Below are 15356 nucleotides of genomic sequence, written 5' to 3'. Positions count from 1 at the left end.
ATAGTAAAAACAGCTCGTGGTTGGCAGTTAGGTGTGAAATCGGCCTATATATTGACATCCCGGTGCATATACAGATGTCACCTGTCTATCAGGAACCGGTCTGAGCTAGAGTCACGAAGTGATTTGTGAATCTTGTACGAGGTTTTGACTCACGATTTCTACCTATAACTCACCGTGGCTGTCTTTCGATTTTTCCTTAGCGGGTCCTAAAGCTACATTCAGGAGTTCTTTATTTTCCGCACAAATTTCGGCAGTTGATTACGCTTTCGTTGACAAAGGGATAAGGCCGTACCCCATATGCCACCGCTTGACGATGCACCCTGCGGTTGCGTACGAATTTATTCTAAAAACCCCCTTGGATCCTTTAACGTGCATAGCCATATCAGTGCCCCCCCATTCCCTTGGCTCTTCCTGCGCGGTTCTCTTGCGTGCACTAATAAACGTGCCTTTTGGCGATCCACCCAAGTGCAGCCAACTTGGAATGGAAGTGGTGGCCTCGCGATCACGGTCAGGAGCAGAACGCGCTGTATCCGTGGCGACAAAAAAAAAAAAAAAAGGTTGGTGCCAGCTGTCGCTTGCCGCGAATGCTGCACCGTACACTAATGGGGCTGTAGACCCGTTGATGGATGTGATGCTCCGGGTGGCGTAGATCGAGTGCACGCGCCCGTGAAGAGCGCGCGCGCGGATTCCGCGACGGCCTGATCAAACATGGCCGCTCCACGGAGCCGCCCGGAGCGTAGGAGCAAAGCCTCGCAAGACGACGGCCATGATCGGCGCGCTGCTGGCCGCTTCGTGGGTCCTATCGGGGCTCGCCGGTGGATCGCCGTTGGAGGACGCCTGCGGTCCGCAACCCAGTACGTTTTTGGATGTCCGGTCGGCCCGAGTGAAAATGGCCCATCCCAGCGTGGCGTGCACAGGCCAGGAATCCGGCAATTTTTTTTTCACGCCTGTTCACCGAATATAACAGCGTATGCCCACTATACTGGGTGTTTCCTATGGAGCCGGCGGCTGTGTAGTGTGGTTTAGTGCGGTGCAGCGAAACGGAGGGTAGTTAATTTAGGTGTAAATAGCACATTGTAATGCGGTGTAGGACAATATATTATACTGCAGTCCGTTTTGTGGACACGACTTATTCTATATCAACTCTCGAGAAGTGAGTGAACACAGATATACAAGTGATCACAACTTCGGTAAATGAATAATAGACGAAATATAAGCTGAGTATGGGCAAGCTTGAAGCTGGAGGTAGGAGAGAACTGGAGAGCCACAAAAGTAGGCGACTTTTGCTTTTTTTCGTTGCTCCCTGTACTTTTGACACACATACGTAGCGCCAGCGGAGCAGTGGAGCAGGAGGTGCGTAGAATTTGTGACGGGGGTATTAAGACAGAAAAGAGAAACACGCATGTGGATTTTGACCTAAACGCCGCGAAAACAAAACCGTCAATTTTCTTATAGAATGCAGCGTATGTTTTAGTGCGGGACGTCTTCGAACATGTGGCGATCAGCTCAGTAATGTAAATTCACAGCCGCCAATAAAATAGAGTAATTCTTGGGCTTTCTAAACGATCACCATGTACATAAGAGATGCTGGCGGGGGCGAATTAGTATTCATGCGCCTTCGGTATTGAATGTACACACAGCTTCCGCTTCCTTTCTTCTTTTAAATCATTTTCTAATATTCCCCGCCTCAGTTGTGGCGCCAACGAGTCTGCCGGTTTTTGTAGCTAGGCCGTATAGTCAATCGGTTCGATAATTCGCCGGCTTGCCATATACCGTGTAGTCGCAAACAAGCAAGCTCGCGAATAACATCCTCATCGTTCAATCGGTCGCACGACGGCTACGTACGCTGTGCGTGCGTGGGAGGAGAGGTTAGGTGGAGGGGAGAGCACGTCGGTAGGTGAACGACAGCAAGCACCTCAAGATAGGCTGGCCGATGTTTTGCATAGGAGGCCCTATAATTTGTCAAAGCCTGTGTGGAGCAATTTGTCAAGACGTCCCTGTCTGAGAGTGCGAGCACTGCGTTTTACACGCGCGTGTGCTAGACGGACCACAACAAGACCGCGACGAACGCCTAACCATTCAGACATCAGCCCCGCCATGCAGTTTGTCTATACGCTGTTCCTTCCCATGTCCGAGTGCCTGTTTTGTCGTTCCTCGACAAAAGTCGCATACCTTTGCGAAAAGAAAGTCGACGGGCATTCACAATTCTACCAAATGCAAAGGGTGTTGCTGGCCCAGCCAGCCAAAAAAAAATAAAAAAAAATTATGGGGTTCTATGTGCCAAAACCACGATCTGATTATGAGGCACGCCGTACTGAGGGACTCTGGAAATTTGGAACACCTGGGGTTCTTTAACGTGCACCTAACTCTGAGTACACGTGTGTTTTCGCATTTCGCCCCCATCGAAATGCGGCCGCCGTGGCCGGGATCAGCCAGCCAAACCATTTCGTTTATAAAGAAAATGGTTTTGTGTCTATAGATACATCCCCTGAGTAATACATACTAGGCGTCCTACGTAAGTTGAGCCTAACTTTAAAGATATGCAAATTCCACGTACCTGGACCGAACCAAGGTAATGTTGTTTGCCGTCGCTTGGAGATACTCAGCTTATTGCTTGCGCTGCGCCTAATTACATAATTAGTCTTAATTAATGTATACATGAGATAACTTCCCAAACATTGTAGTTAGATGAAAAGTGTCAACGATAAAATTGTAAGGCAACAAGAAATACTTCCGATACAGCTTGCTCTTGCTTAATACGTGCTACATAAATGTGTTTTTCCAAGCATGAGAGAAGCTCGCAAAACATGAAAAATCGTCGCGCGACTGGACCGTTGTACTACTTTGGTGCTTGGAAAAACACATCTTATGTAGCACGTATTAAGCAAATGCAAGTTGTATCGGGAGTATTTCTTGCTGCTCTACAATTCTCTCATTGGCACTTTTCATAGAAATCTAATATTTGAGAAGTTGGTTAATTAACTAAGACTAATTATGTAATTAGGCGGATTGCAGAAAATAAGAGGAGTATCTCCAAGCGGCGGCAAACAACATTACCTTGCTTCTGTCCAGCTATGTGGTATCTGCATATATTTACATTTTCGCTTAAGTTACGTGAGACACCCTATCCATATATTGTGTGCGTCTAAAGATGCTAAATAAAAAGACCACACACACACACACACACACACACACACACACACACACACACACACACACACACACACACACACACACACATACACACACACACACACACACACACACACACACACACACACACACACACACACACACACACACACACGTCTTTTGTTTCCATGTGCAGTTTCTTCTAAGGCTTTGAACGTGTATCATGACGCCCAGTATTGTTTCTTTCTTCGCGTAGACAAGAAGGAAATGATGTCCATGCTGACACCAGCAGCAGACATGTTCGTCGACTGCTACGAAAACTACGACCAGTACGGGGTTCCATCCAAGTACCTGACAAAGGTAAGATTTGAAGGCGTTTTTCTTGTACGTCAAACACATGACTAGCTGCCTTTTATCAAACTATTAACCACTGATCCCAGGGAGGGGCAAGTACTATACAGAAGACCCCCCCCCCCCCCACTTGACTTTATCTTCATTTCTTCTTGCCTGCCTTCGCTACAACAGCACTTCGTAGCAACAATATTGGCTAAGTACTTACTCAGCTGCAAAACGTCAACTGCTCGTGGTGTAGGACAAACAACGCCAGATTGTCACTTTCGTACCTAGAGCCTAAACATTTCTAATTATTCATTCATTCATTCATTCATTCATTCATTCATTCATTCATTCATTCATTCATGAGCAGTGCTCTCCTAATACATAAACAAATCTTTCCTGTGTCTTTTCTTTCCCTTCTTATTTCTGTCGCTTTTCCTTTTCTTGCCGAGGATGGTGTCTTATTCATATATATATATATATATATATATATATATATATATATATATATATATATTGTAATGAAGCAGACGCGCCCCTGTGTATGTGCCGTCTGAAGAGGAAGACGAAGGGCCGTGCCGTGATCTCGAGCGACCCCGTGCTTCGGACAGCCCTTGGAGTGCCTTGTTTTGCCTAGCGTTCCACAACGTCGTGAACGAGAATAATATATAATAATAATATATATATATATCGCATATATCGCATATATATATATATCGCATATATACATCGCATATATATATATATATATATATATATATATATATATATATATATATATGTATATATTCTCTTATTTCATGCCAAGTTCAAATTACGTATTTCTCGTGTATTTCTTCGGTTTGTATTACGCTGCCACAACCCCTATCACTGGGGTTAGAAGTATATCAAATGAATGAATGAATGAATGAATGAATGAATGAATGAATGAATGAATGAATGAATGAATGAAGAAATAAATAAATAAATAAATAAATAAATAAATAAATAAATAAATAAATAAATAAATAGTGTCCTAGCAAGCTCACTTTTCAAATTTTCCTGTAAGAAAAAGATGAGAGCCATTCCACACTGTGAAGGTGGATTACCAGCGAAGCTGTGTAGCACACGACAAATGGGTGACACAAAATTTGGAACAAAGGTACGAACACATTTCTTGCCATGATCGGTGGTCATCGTGACGATCGCGACCCATTTATTTCTATACATCCGCGTTCGTTCGTGTTATACGTTCATTATATACATTCGTGTTTTCAGTTCGCATTATACTGAAGCAAAGAATTTGAGAACGAAATCTCGGCACCGAGTGGCAGTTGTCCAGTGCCGTCAGCGTCTTCGCGGAGGGAGGGCCAGTATAAGAACGCTGGCACGATGAGCGGCGACGGTGCCAGCTGTGGAAGAAGACGACGACGACGAACACGCGAGCGCTGGCACGAGCGCGTTCACGCGGTTACGCCGAGTGGCGCCAACGAGCCAGCCGTGGTAGAAGACGACGACGAACGCGCAAGCAGTGGTACGAGCCATTGCTGATCATCGTTTTTTTGCTCACAAAGATTTGTTAACACCAACAAAAAATTCACGGAACCTTAGCCATAAACAGCTTCACTACGGAAAAAAAAAGTAGGTCTCACCGAGATTTGAACTCGGATCGCTGGATTCAGAGTCCAGAGTGCTAACCGTTACACCATGAGACCGAACGTTCCGACGCCGGGAATCGAACCCGGGCCTTCTGGGTGAAAGCCAGATATCCTAGCCACTAGACCACGCCGGAGATGGCGGAAAAAGCATTATGACTGCTTGTTGAGCAGGCGCTGCGTCCGCCGCTGGTGAAAACAGTCTTGTAGTGAAAATGAGAGAAAGGAAGGAAGGGTGAAACGAAAGTGATGTGTCAGAAGACATACGCACAGGAGGGTAAAATTGCGCGTTATTGGTGCTAAATGAATGGTGCAATAATTCCTTTGTCTTGGCCATTACTTTTCCTTTTCCAAGCGTGTCTTCGACACACACACACACACACACACACACACACACACACACACACACACACACACACACACGCACGCACGCACACACACACACACACACACACACACACACACACACACACACACACGCACACACACACACACGAGTGCATGAAGACAATGACGTGATATGACGTCAGCCGGATGACAAAAGGTGGAATGAAGACGACGCCACGACGACAATGGCATTTTGACGAATGCACGACAGCGACCGTGTGACAACAACGCAATGACGGCGAAGCCATGGCAGTGGCGCATAATCACGATTGAACGACGACAGCATGATTACAATAAAACGACGAAGGATTGACGTCGATGGAACGATAAAGGCGGTATGATGACGACGGCATATGACTACAATGAGGTGACGATTCTTAAATTACGACGATTGTGTAACGACGAAATGAGGACAACGGCCGGGATGACGACGAGCGCATGACGATGGCCGCCTAATCACTATAGAACGACGAAGAACGATTAATGTTGATGGAACCGCGAGGCTGGTATGACGACAACTGTGGGCCGACAACGGTGTGGCGGCGGGCATGACGACGACTGCATGAGAGCAGATACGTGATAGCGACTATCTGATGACGACGCAGTCACTTTGGCGCTTTAATCACGAAAGAATGACGAAGGCGGATTGACGTCGATGGCACGACAAGCGCAGAGTGACGACGACTGCGTGACGGCTACGGCACGGCGAGAGGATGATGGCGAAGTTATAATCGCGATGATGGAGCGACTGTGGCGCCATCACGACGAAGGTATGCCAACGAATGCGTGACAACGACTGTATGAAGACGACGCAATGACTACGCCGGCACATGACAACAATAATATTACAATGCGATGAGCACGAATGTATGAGAACAACTGCGTGACGTCGACTGTACCACGTAGCCTGTATGACGACGATAGCGTGGCAAAGACGGCACGACGACAGTCGGATGACGTAGGTGGAATGACGGCGATGCAACGACCACTACGACGTCACCACCACGAGCGCGTACCTAGTGACCCAAGCTATTAGAGGACTTCGGTCGGTGTAAAAAAAAAACGTGACGAGGATGGCATGACGAGAGTGAGATAACGAAGCTAAAATGACGACGATAGAAGGACCACGAGGCATCAGGACCGCGAGCACAATCACAGTGGCCCAAGCTGGTGGACAATTAATTGCGCCCCTATAGGTCGGCATAAAGATAGATAGATAGATAGATAGATAGATAGATAGATAGATAGATAGATAGATAGATAGATAGATAGATAGATAGATAGATAGATAGATAGATAGATAGATAGATAGATAGACAGACAGACAGACAGATAGACAGACAGACAGACAGACAGACAGACAGACAGACAGACAGACAGATAGATAGATAGATAGATAGATAGATAGATAGATAGATAGATAGATAGATAGATAGATAGATAGATAGATAGATAGATAGATAGATAGACAGACAGACAGACAGACAGACAGACAGACAGACAGACAGATAGATAGATAGATAGATAGATAGATAGATAGATAGATAGATAGATAGATAGATAGATAGATAGATAGATAGATAGATAGATAGATAGATAGATAGATAGATTCAAAACTCCTGAAGTAGACAAAGAATGCTAATCGCATACTATTCCTGAAGTGCATTTTAATTTCTAGTAACGGCGCCACTCAAACATCAAAGCATGGCCATGCTTTATCTTTCCCATCGTCTTCCGGTTTAATCAGAGTGCCTTGACCCGGACGTTCGCAGGTGCTGCCGACTATCTGTACAGAATACGACGGCTGCCTGTCATCCGCGCAGGAGGGTGACGGCGACCAGAAGGAGAAGATTGTCCAGTGTATCGTCGAGAAAGTCAAGGCCAAACTGGTGATGCGGCTTGATTTCTGCGATCATGCATAATTTGTGAAATTTTTGCGAATTCGTTACTATCTGCCTATTATTCCTTCCGTGAACAATTCCGTGAACGCATTGTGCATATGTAGGGAACTGTGTGTCCCTCCTGCAATTTCTCGGACTGCAACTGCTATAACGATAACTTCTCTTTTCACCGTGATACCTACCCTTCCAGCAATGCGCGCAGTCGATGCAAAACAGACGTAAGCCGGAAAGCCTGAGTGTCCAGAGGAATGGCCTACGCTTTGGCCTGCCTGTGCTGCACGCACTATAACACAAACACTCCGTCCGTCCGTCCGTCCGTCCGTCCGTCCGTCCGTCCGTCGGTCGGTCGGTCGGTCGGTCGGTCGGTCGGTCGGTCGGTCGGTCGGTCGGTCGGTCGGTTCTTCCTGCCTTTCATTAGTGAGCCTTCCTTCTCTTTTTCCTATCCTTTGTGAAGCTGCCAGCGTGGTGATAATTCTTTCTTATTGATAGTAACTATTTTCATGGGTTGATGCATGGAAAAAATACTCGCGATTTTTATCACCTGAAAGTCAAGACAAGCTTTTTGACAAAAAAATCTTTTACAAAATTTAACCTTCAAACTTACTGTGTGGTAGGTTTAACTTATATCTTTTGTATATTTTCCACTGTTTTCCATGGTTCTTTTTTTTTATTTTCAAGTCTGAAATGGGAGACCTACCAAAGCCCGCCGGTGACGTCAGCGAAAAGCTATTCGTAAGTCCGTCACACATGAAGCGAACAGACAATGATGTCAAGGAAAGCTTGGAAGAAGTTACCTGTGGTATTTGATTGAAATGTAGAAATGATAGAGTACAATGAAAGTAGATGAAAAATCGACTTTCTCATTAACATATTTGATTTTTATTACTTCTCTTCCCGAATTTATGATTTGCAGAGACAATCTTTACCAATGATGCAACTAAAGACAGTGCAAAATTATTCTACTTTCTCCATAATATAGCCGACGGCGTTCTTTTAATTGCGTCGTTCTATAGCGCACCCAGATATCTTTAAACCATGGCTAAAGTTGGCTGGGACACCGTGTATATGATAACAAGGGGAAACACGGATGTCTCACTATGCAGCCTTTCCACTGTTATCTCATACGTTCTGCAACAGAGTGGCGAGGTTGTGGGTTTCGAGCGATCTGTTTATTGTTAAACAAAACTAAATAGATTAGGCAGAAGAGCGGTAAACAAGAAACAAAGTGTGTGTGTGTTTGGGGTAGGGGGAAAGGGCAGATCCGCTCCGCGGGCGTGAAACAAGACGTGGAAGAAAGAGCGAGCTAATTATTGATTGTGTGGGAGGAAATGGTTAGTAAAATTGCAGTTAGTGAGAGTGAACGGGTGATGGAAAGAGCGAACGAGTGAGTTATTGTGGGAGTGAGCGAGATATGCGGCGTGAGTTAATAAAGGAATCTTAAAAAATTGTGTGAGGACTCAAGTGAAGTGAGTGAGTGAGTGAGTGAGTGAGTGAGTGAGTGAGTGAGTGAGTGAGTGAGTGAGTGAGTGAGTGAGTGAGTGAGTGAGTGAGTGAGTGAGTGAGTGAGTGAGTGAGTGAGTGAGTGAGTGAGTGAGTAAAAGCAAAAGACTTGACCAGTGGGTTTAACCAGTGTGCGAATTGGGGAAAGGGAGAGCATGATCTAGCCAGTGACATAACAAATGAGCGGAAAGGCAAATGAGTAAGTGAACAAGCGACTTAAAGGCCAACTGCAAGAAGAAAAAAAGAAAAGAAAAATGTACCACTTGAAAGTTCTAGTTTCAGACAGTGTAAATATAAAAGAGACTGGCTACAAAATTAGGCGTTTGAGATACGAGCGGAAGACCACCAGGTGCACACGTCGTCTGCCTAGGTGTTGTTTAAAGGTTGCTAACAAGAAAAGCATACAATTACCAGCCCTTCCGGCATTGCCAAGATTGCTTTTGTAGTATATGCTACTCATTTACAATAAATTTAGCTGACGTGAAACTACGTTGCAGTTGACCTTTGATTAGTGTGCATGTCGAGTGGCTGTGCATTAGAGGAGCGTGTGACTTAGCCAGTGACAGAACGAATGGATGAGCGAGAGCGCGAGCCAGAGTTTGAGATTGCGATACCAAGTGATCGAGACAGCAAAGTGGCGCCAGCCACACACAGCGGGTTCTGGCTGTCACTCTTTACTTTAAGGATGCGCCTGTGGTCCAGTAAACGCTAACTGTCATGACCTCTAAGATAGATCTGCACGACCCGAAGGCCTGAGTGATAAGCGCGAGGTTTGTTCTTTAATTGATGCTTTCCCGTTGCGTATGCCACCCAGCGACCATCCTGGTTTCCAGAAATCGCGTCGTCATATCTGCATGACAGGCTTGTTGTTAAACGACGACGTATTGATGGGGCTTTAGGATGACAGCTCTACTATTAAACCAACATTGAGGTATCGTTACACAGAAGGACGATTCTTCCATCTCTTCCGCAGGGCTGCAGCTTCCGGAGACCCACCGTGCCGATCACGAACCGCAAAAGCTTTTTCATCTGCGTTCACTGGTACCAGATCGCCGTGTCCATCGAATGAGCAGCAATACGCACTGACGAGCCGTTTTACTTCCCCAAGTCTGCTTTGTCCAATAGCTAATACTTGGAGAAGAATAAAACATGTTTTACCTACATAGACCCTTCACCGTTTTTCTTTGATATTTTGCTTTGCTATACGACCGATATTAACTAGCGCAAGTCTCCGGATAGAACGAAAATTCCACCAAAGTGGAAAATGTTACATCTGTCAGAGAAGTTCGGTCAGAAGATCGCGGTTAGACTGGACATAAATGTCATGTGGCTGCACTGCGGTTCCCGAAATTCGCCTCAACTATAGTACAGAGACAACTGTAAATATACGCGCTTCTATAATAGAGAAAGAGAGAACTCGTGTAAGAAAAAGTTAACGTGAAACTTTAGAAGCAAGGCTGCATTCCAGCACGGAAACTTCTGACTTGATAAGCTGCTGTCAGAAATTGTGCCAATATGAGCATCCGTGTGCAAGATTCCGGACAAGGAGCTTCCTCCGTTGCTCTGTATACTTGGGCACATTCGGCGTACATTGGCAAAGTTTGCAAATTCCGCCAATGTCATTTTTCATCTCTAGCTGTTCATTATCCTTTTTTTGTCAACGAGTGCGCGAAGATTGCCAAGTAAAATGGAAATCTGGCTTACCTTTATTCTGTGCCTTGTTGCGCAGCAAACTCGATGATAAATTCGTGGTTCATGCGAAACGCGCTTCCTACACCACTTTGTCTGGCGATGAACGCATGTGCAACAAGCTAGTTTCCATTGCACCAGAGTATTAGCACGCTTAATTGTAATTAAGTTGTGGTGCGCGCTCATCCATATACTCACGCCGTGCTCCACCTCTCGTCGGTATAGAAGAGAGGACGCTACCAGAAAAGTGATTAATACTACACTAGTTTCACAACAGAATTAACACAACAGAAAGAATTTAACCCAATAACACGCTGGATCGAGTGAACAGTTTTCAATACACGTCAGAAAACTCTAACAGAATAAGGATGATGTGATGATAATCATTTTAATCATTTTTTTAAGTCAGTTGTTGCTGGAATATATCTCGAGGGTCTTCAAAAGGGCACTAACGAGAAAAATAATTCGAGCTGTATTGGTAAATTGCTCGTCTACAAAAAAAAAAAAGCCACTCTTAACATGAGAATAGGCTTGGTAAACCAGAAGAGACGCAAAAATGAGAGACAGGTGGAGACGGCACCTTGAAGCTCCCGCACGAGACAGTCGTGACGTCATGGATTCTGACGCTGTATTCTCGGGCCTACCGAAAAAGAGGTCGTCTGCCGGTAAAGGTCGTCTGAATTTTCTATTGTAAATGAAGCCGAAGACCGAACTTCGTTGGTTTGGAAACCATTAACTGCGCCACAATGACCAAAATACGAGAAAATACTATGAAATCCGAGAAGTCACATCGATGTACTGACGCTGAGGTTTTGGCACGCGTTTAAAGAAAATTTGACTTTTATCTTAATTTTGCTTCTAATATTCAACCTCTTACGGTGAAATTAAGTAAAATAGCGTTTTGAAATAATACTTTGTTCGTTTAAACTTGTTATATTTTTTCTCTTAAGCAGAACTGTATTATGTGAATTAATTGAACAGACGGCGTCGTTGTACTTAACATATGTCAGGTCTTAGAAAAAGGAAAGAAAAAAAAACACATTTTCAGTTAATTTATGACTTATATCATTCAAATGAAACGGGTAATATCTTGCCCTTGAAATCTAGTTTTCAGCCTCGCAAAAGAATCTACAGTAACAGTACCAGCTACGTAACAGTTTACGGTAACACCGAAAGAATGATGAATGAATGACAGCGAATGCGACCATATAAATTACGACCATATAAATTACGACCATTAAATGACATATGCGACCAGCCAGTAGCAAAGAGCACTTATAAACAAAAATCTTTGTAAACTCTTCTTCAGAACATCTAGCCTGAAGACTGCGCCAAGGAGATCGCAAAACAAAGCAAAGATTCCAAAAAGTCTCCTTGGGCGAGTTAGTGCCTAGATTTCCTAGGTATATACTTGATTGTGGCGCGAAATACATTTCGTGAAGAGGGACGCTTCACTGTCTTCTTATTTCTGTACCTATTCACGAAATGTATTTAAATCCAGTAAGTATACCTCAGGTATACCTATCACAATCAAGTGTACCTAGGAGAGCAAAGATTATTGAGGCAAAATGCAATTGGCGAAAAAAATGTTGACGTGCTTGGGAGTGCCGTCAAGCACGACATGAATGCTGAGAGACGTGAAGAAACGCCTGGTCTAACACCCATGAAAATATGCCTGTATAACTGGACAACGAAATCAAATCAAACTCAATTTGCCTTGTATGTAAAGGCGGTGTGCAATCTAAATGTCTGTAGAACTGCAGTAGACAGTTCTGCCTTTTTTTACAGATTTGTGCTTTTCTCTGGTGAACACTATAATAGAATGCTCACGGATAATAAAGTGCATTTGTAGAATATTTCTCTATAGACTGCCCATAATAAGTGTAGTTTACAAGCGCACGTCGTAAAGATTATTTCGTGATCTCTAGATTCGCAAACGAGTTGTTACTGGAAAGTATACGCGACTGCAAGTAAACGCTTTCCACCTAGCGGCCGCGCAGAGAAACAGCCGATCTAGGTTCAGGCTTGAAGCAAAACAGGCTTTCCTATCACGGCATGCGCTGAAGGCCTCGTAGTTCTCAAATCGTTCTGATGCCGCCACGCACAAGCCCAAAAATGAAAAAAAAAGACGGATGCCTAAAGGCTTTAGTTGAATACTATTATGCGTGTCATTGCGGTGGAAAGGCAGCAATGTAAGATTTCATCGTTTCTAGAGAGAGTCAGACGACGCACATCGGAAATCGACTTGGATAAGAAACTTCCGCATCGCGAAAAGGTGACTAATACTAGACTGACTTGTTCGAAACACTTAACTCGGCACTATCTTTCTTCCCGGCGAGTAGACCATTGTTTTCCTTTATTTTTTTAGACATCTTGCCGGCGCTTCAAATCGCGCAGTGTACTTTGTTCAGGCAGGCACTCTGATAAATTAGAGGGATGTACGCTCAAGCTTCATTTGGTTTTGTTCGTTTATAGTTTTCTGCCCCAGTATTAGTGTCACTAATGCTTTAAGCAGCAGGAATACTGTCACTATATTGTACTTTTGTCTGCAGACACGGCAACAGAAATAACTACCTCGGAAGTTCTGGAGTTGATCATGAGTCACGCTGCGAGGCGAGATGTCGCTTTCATATCATGCTTTAGTTGAGCAGTGCAAGTAGATGCTGTTTTTCTCATTCGACGTGGTGAGTTGTCAGTTTGTTTGCTCGCAAGCAATTTAGAACTGTAAACAGCGCTTTCTCCAGCTCTGTAGCGTTCGACCTGCGCACAGAGCTACTATAGTTTGCTTTCCGACACCGTGCACGCAGCTAAATAGCATTACAGCAGCTTCAATTCGTTTCGAAATCGTACATTTACACTAACACCATTGACTTTGCCTGAAGAAAACCCTCGCTAAATTTTGGAAACCTGTTGGAAGAAACTCAGCCTGGTCTGGTTGGCTCTTATTAACTTCTTACGTATAACCGGGTTTGAGAATTTGTACGGGCGGCAGGTGCATGCTGTGTTCGCAAGCCGGAGCCCTACCTCAAACACTGCGTAGTGTGTGCACGAACAAGCGCCAGTCATCGGATGCCGACGACCTTATCACACGTATCAGCTATAAAAAGAAGGTACACCCCTACTCACAAACGTAACTCATTTGTTTTTATCTCAAAAGCACACTGACCAGGTAACCTTGCAGTTTTTAGCCCCGTTCTATCAGTGCACAACATCCGTGTTTATCTTCTGAAAGCACGACAGCCGTTACTGCCTATACATTATTGCGATATGAACTATATGGGCACTCCAGCCGCATTTTTGCCGTCGCCGTCGCCGTGATGTTCCGCATAAAGTCCAAGGGCAAGAACACCGTCGGCGCGCGTCGTATGCTGTATGTGCGAGTGAAAGCATGCGAGGGAAGCCTACGATCACGGCTCAGTCTGGCGTGCGCAAAGAAAGAAAGCGGACAGCAAACGCGCAGTCTTCCGTCGTGCAAAAGGCCGTGGATGGGCATGGGGGGTGGGGAGGTGGGGCAGCATTGTTCTCCGGCAGCAGCTGTGAATTTCGCGACCGGTCGCATGGGGAACTGACGATTGCGGTTCAATCTCGAAGGAAAGCGGGTAGGCAGCGCGGGAGGGAGGGGGAGCGCAGCTTGGACTCCACAAACAAATGCGCCCTTTGCACTGGCGCGCGCGGTCGCGCGCGCCGTATATTCAAAGAGATCTGCAGACGGCTCACACTTTGTGCGCGCTGTGTTGTCGCCGCTCTTGAGCTGAAGCAATAGACAGCACGAAGGCCACTTCGCTCGCTGCTGCTGCCGGGCTTGCTCTCACCAGCGTTTTGACAGCGAGGGTCCGCACTCATCGAGTGTGATGCGTTCATGTTTGTTTGTGCCCGCTGACGCCATGCTTGTTAATTCAATCAGAAAGCGAATGCAGCCTATACGGCCAGTGCTGTCCTTGAGAAAAATTATTTGAGTGTAATTCCAACGCGCTCATTCGCATTCATACCGATAAACGTGCGTACAAATAATCTGTGGACCGCCCACAGGAATTCGTTAGGGTGCTTTCCGAATTGTCATTTTGTCAACAGTAAGATACAGAAAGCGGGCCTTTGGACTAAAATCCCGAACGTGCCTGTTTGATTTGGTCTGCTGCTCCCCACAGAAAATCTACAGATAATCTATAAATCTACAAACGGCAAAGAACAAGGGAGCCATCACAAAATGCCTTCATACATATTCTGGGCTTTCTGTTGATTTTCTATTGGCTGCTCAAATAAGTTTGTGTGAGGGTATATATAAGGTTCTCCACGTAAGTTGAGCCAAACTTAAAATATCAAATGCCAAGTAACTGGACAGAACTAAGGTTAAGTTTTTTGACGTTGCTTGGAGATAGTCAGATTATTTTTTTTTTTGCATTCCGCCTAATTACATTATCAGTCCTAATTAATTAATCAACTTCTCATATATTATGATTAGATGAAAAGTGCCAACGAGAAAATTGTAGAGCAACAAGAAATACTGCTGATACAACTTTCTGTTGCTCAATACGTGCTACGTGAAAGTGTTCTTCCGCGCATTAGAAGAGCCCCCCGAATACACGCATGGTGCCGCGAGCGGCCAGTCAGGCTGCAATTTTGTGTGTATTTGTGTATGTGTAAAAAGCACCCCCTCTACCGCGACTGCCTCTGGCGAGTTTGCAAATACCGACTCTGTGAGTGATGATCCCCGACGCATAACTCCACGCTTCCTTCAGCTGGCTGCTCAGCTGCTGCAGACTGGTAGTCGCGCACAGCT

The 15356-nt window shown here is 45.0% G+C and overlaps 1 protein-coding gene and 2 non-coding genes across 3 annotated transcripts; 1 reads left to right on the top strand and 2 right to left on the bottom strand.

Annotated features, from left to right (window-relative positions):
• Window positions 1-657: 657 nt before the first annotated feature.
• Window positions 658-9998, top strand: LOC135917679 (uncharacterized). The gene is made up of 5 exons (XM_065451254.1): window positions 658-854; window positions 3389-3492; window positions 7262-7378; window positions 8069-8122; window positions 9864-9998. Exons 1-5 carry the CDS (start codon window positions 767-769, stop codon window positions 9957-9959), a joined length of 459 nt encoding a protein of 152 aa, XP_065307326.1. The 5' UTR covers window positions 658-766; the 3' UTR covers window positions 9960-9998.
• On the bottom strand, window positions 5091-5162 carry TRNAQ-CUG (transfer RNA glutamine (anticodon CUG)). The gene has a single exon. It is a non-coding gene; the product is annotated as a tRNA-Gln (tRNA).
• TRNAE-UUC (transfer RNA glutamic acid (anticodon UUC)) lies at window positions 5168-5239 on the bottom strand. Its single transcript has one exon. It is a non-coding gene; the product is annotated as a tRNA-Glu (tRNA).
• Window positions 9999-15356: the final 5358 nt, after the last annotated feature.

Source organism: Dermacentor albipictus, chromosome 2 (assembly GCF_038994185.2).
Source record: "Dermacentor albipictus isolate Rhodes 1998 colony chromosome 2, USDA_Dalb.pri_finalv2, whole genome shotgun sequence".
Lineage (NCBI taxonomy): Eukaryota > Metazoa > Arthropoda > Arachnida > Ixodida > Ixodidae > Dermacentor > Dermacentor albipictus.
Note: the sequence above shows the minus strand (reverse complement) of the source record. Positions and strands in the feature narration are given on the sequence as shown.

Bases quoted from the DNA above. Each gene is read 5' to 3' on its own strand.
- LOC135917679 (XM_065451254.1), top strand. From the start codon at position 767: ATGATCGGCGCGCTGCTGGCCGCTTCGTGGGTCCTATCGGGGCTCGCC. The intron at 855-3,388 runs GTACGTTTTTGG...TTCTTCGCGTAG, and splicing joins CGCCTGCGGTCCGCAACCCA to ACAAGAAGGAAATGATGTCC. The intron at 3,493-7,261 runs GTAAGATTTGAA...GGACGTTCGCAG, and splicing joins CATCCAAGTACCTGACAAAG to GTGCTGCCGACTATCTGTAC.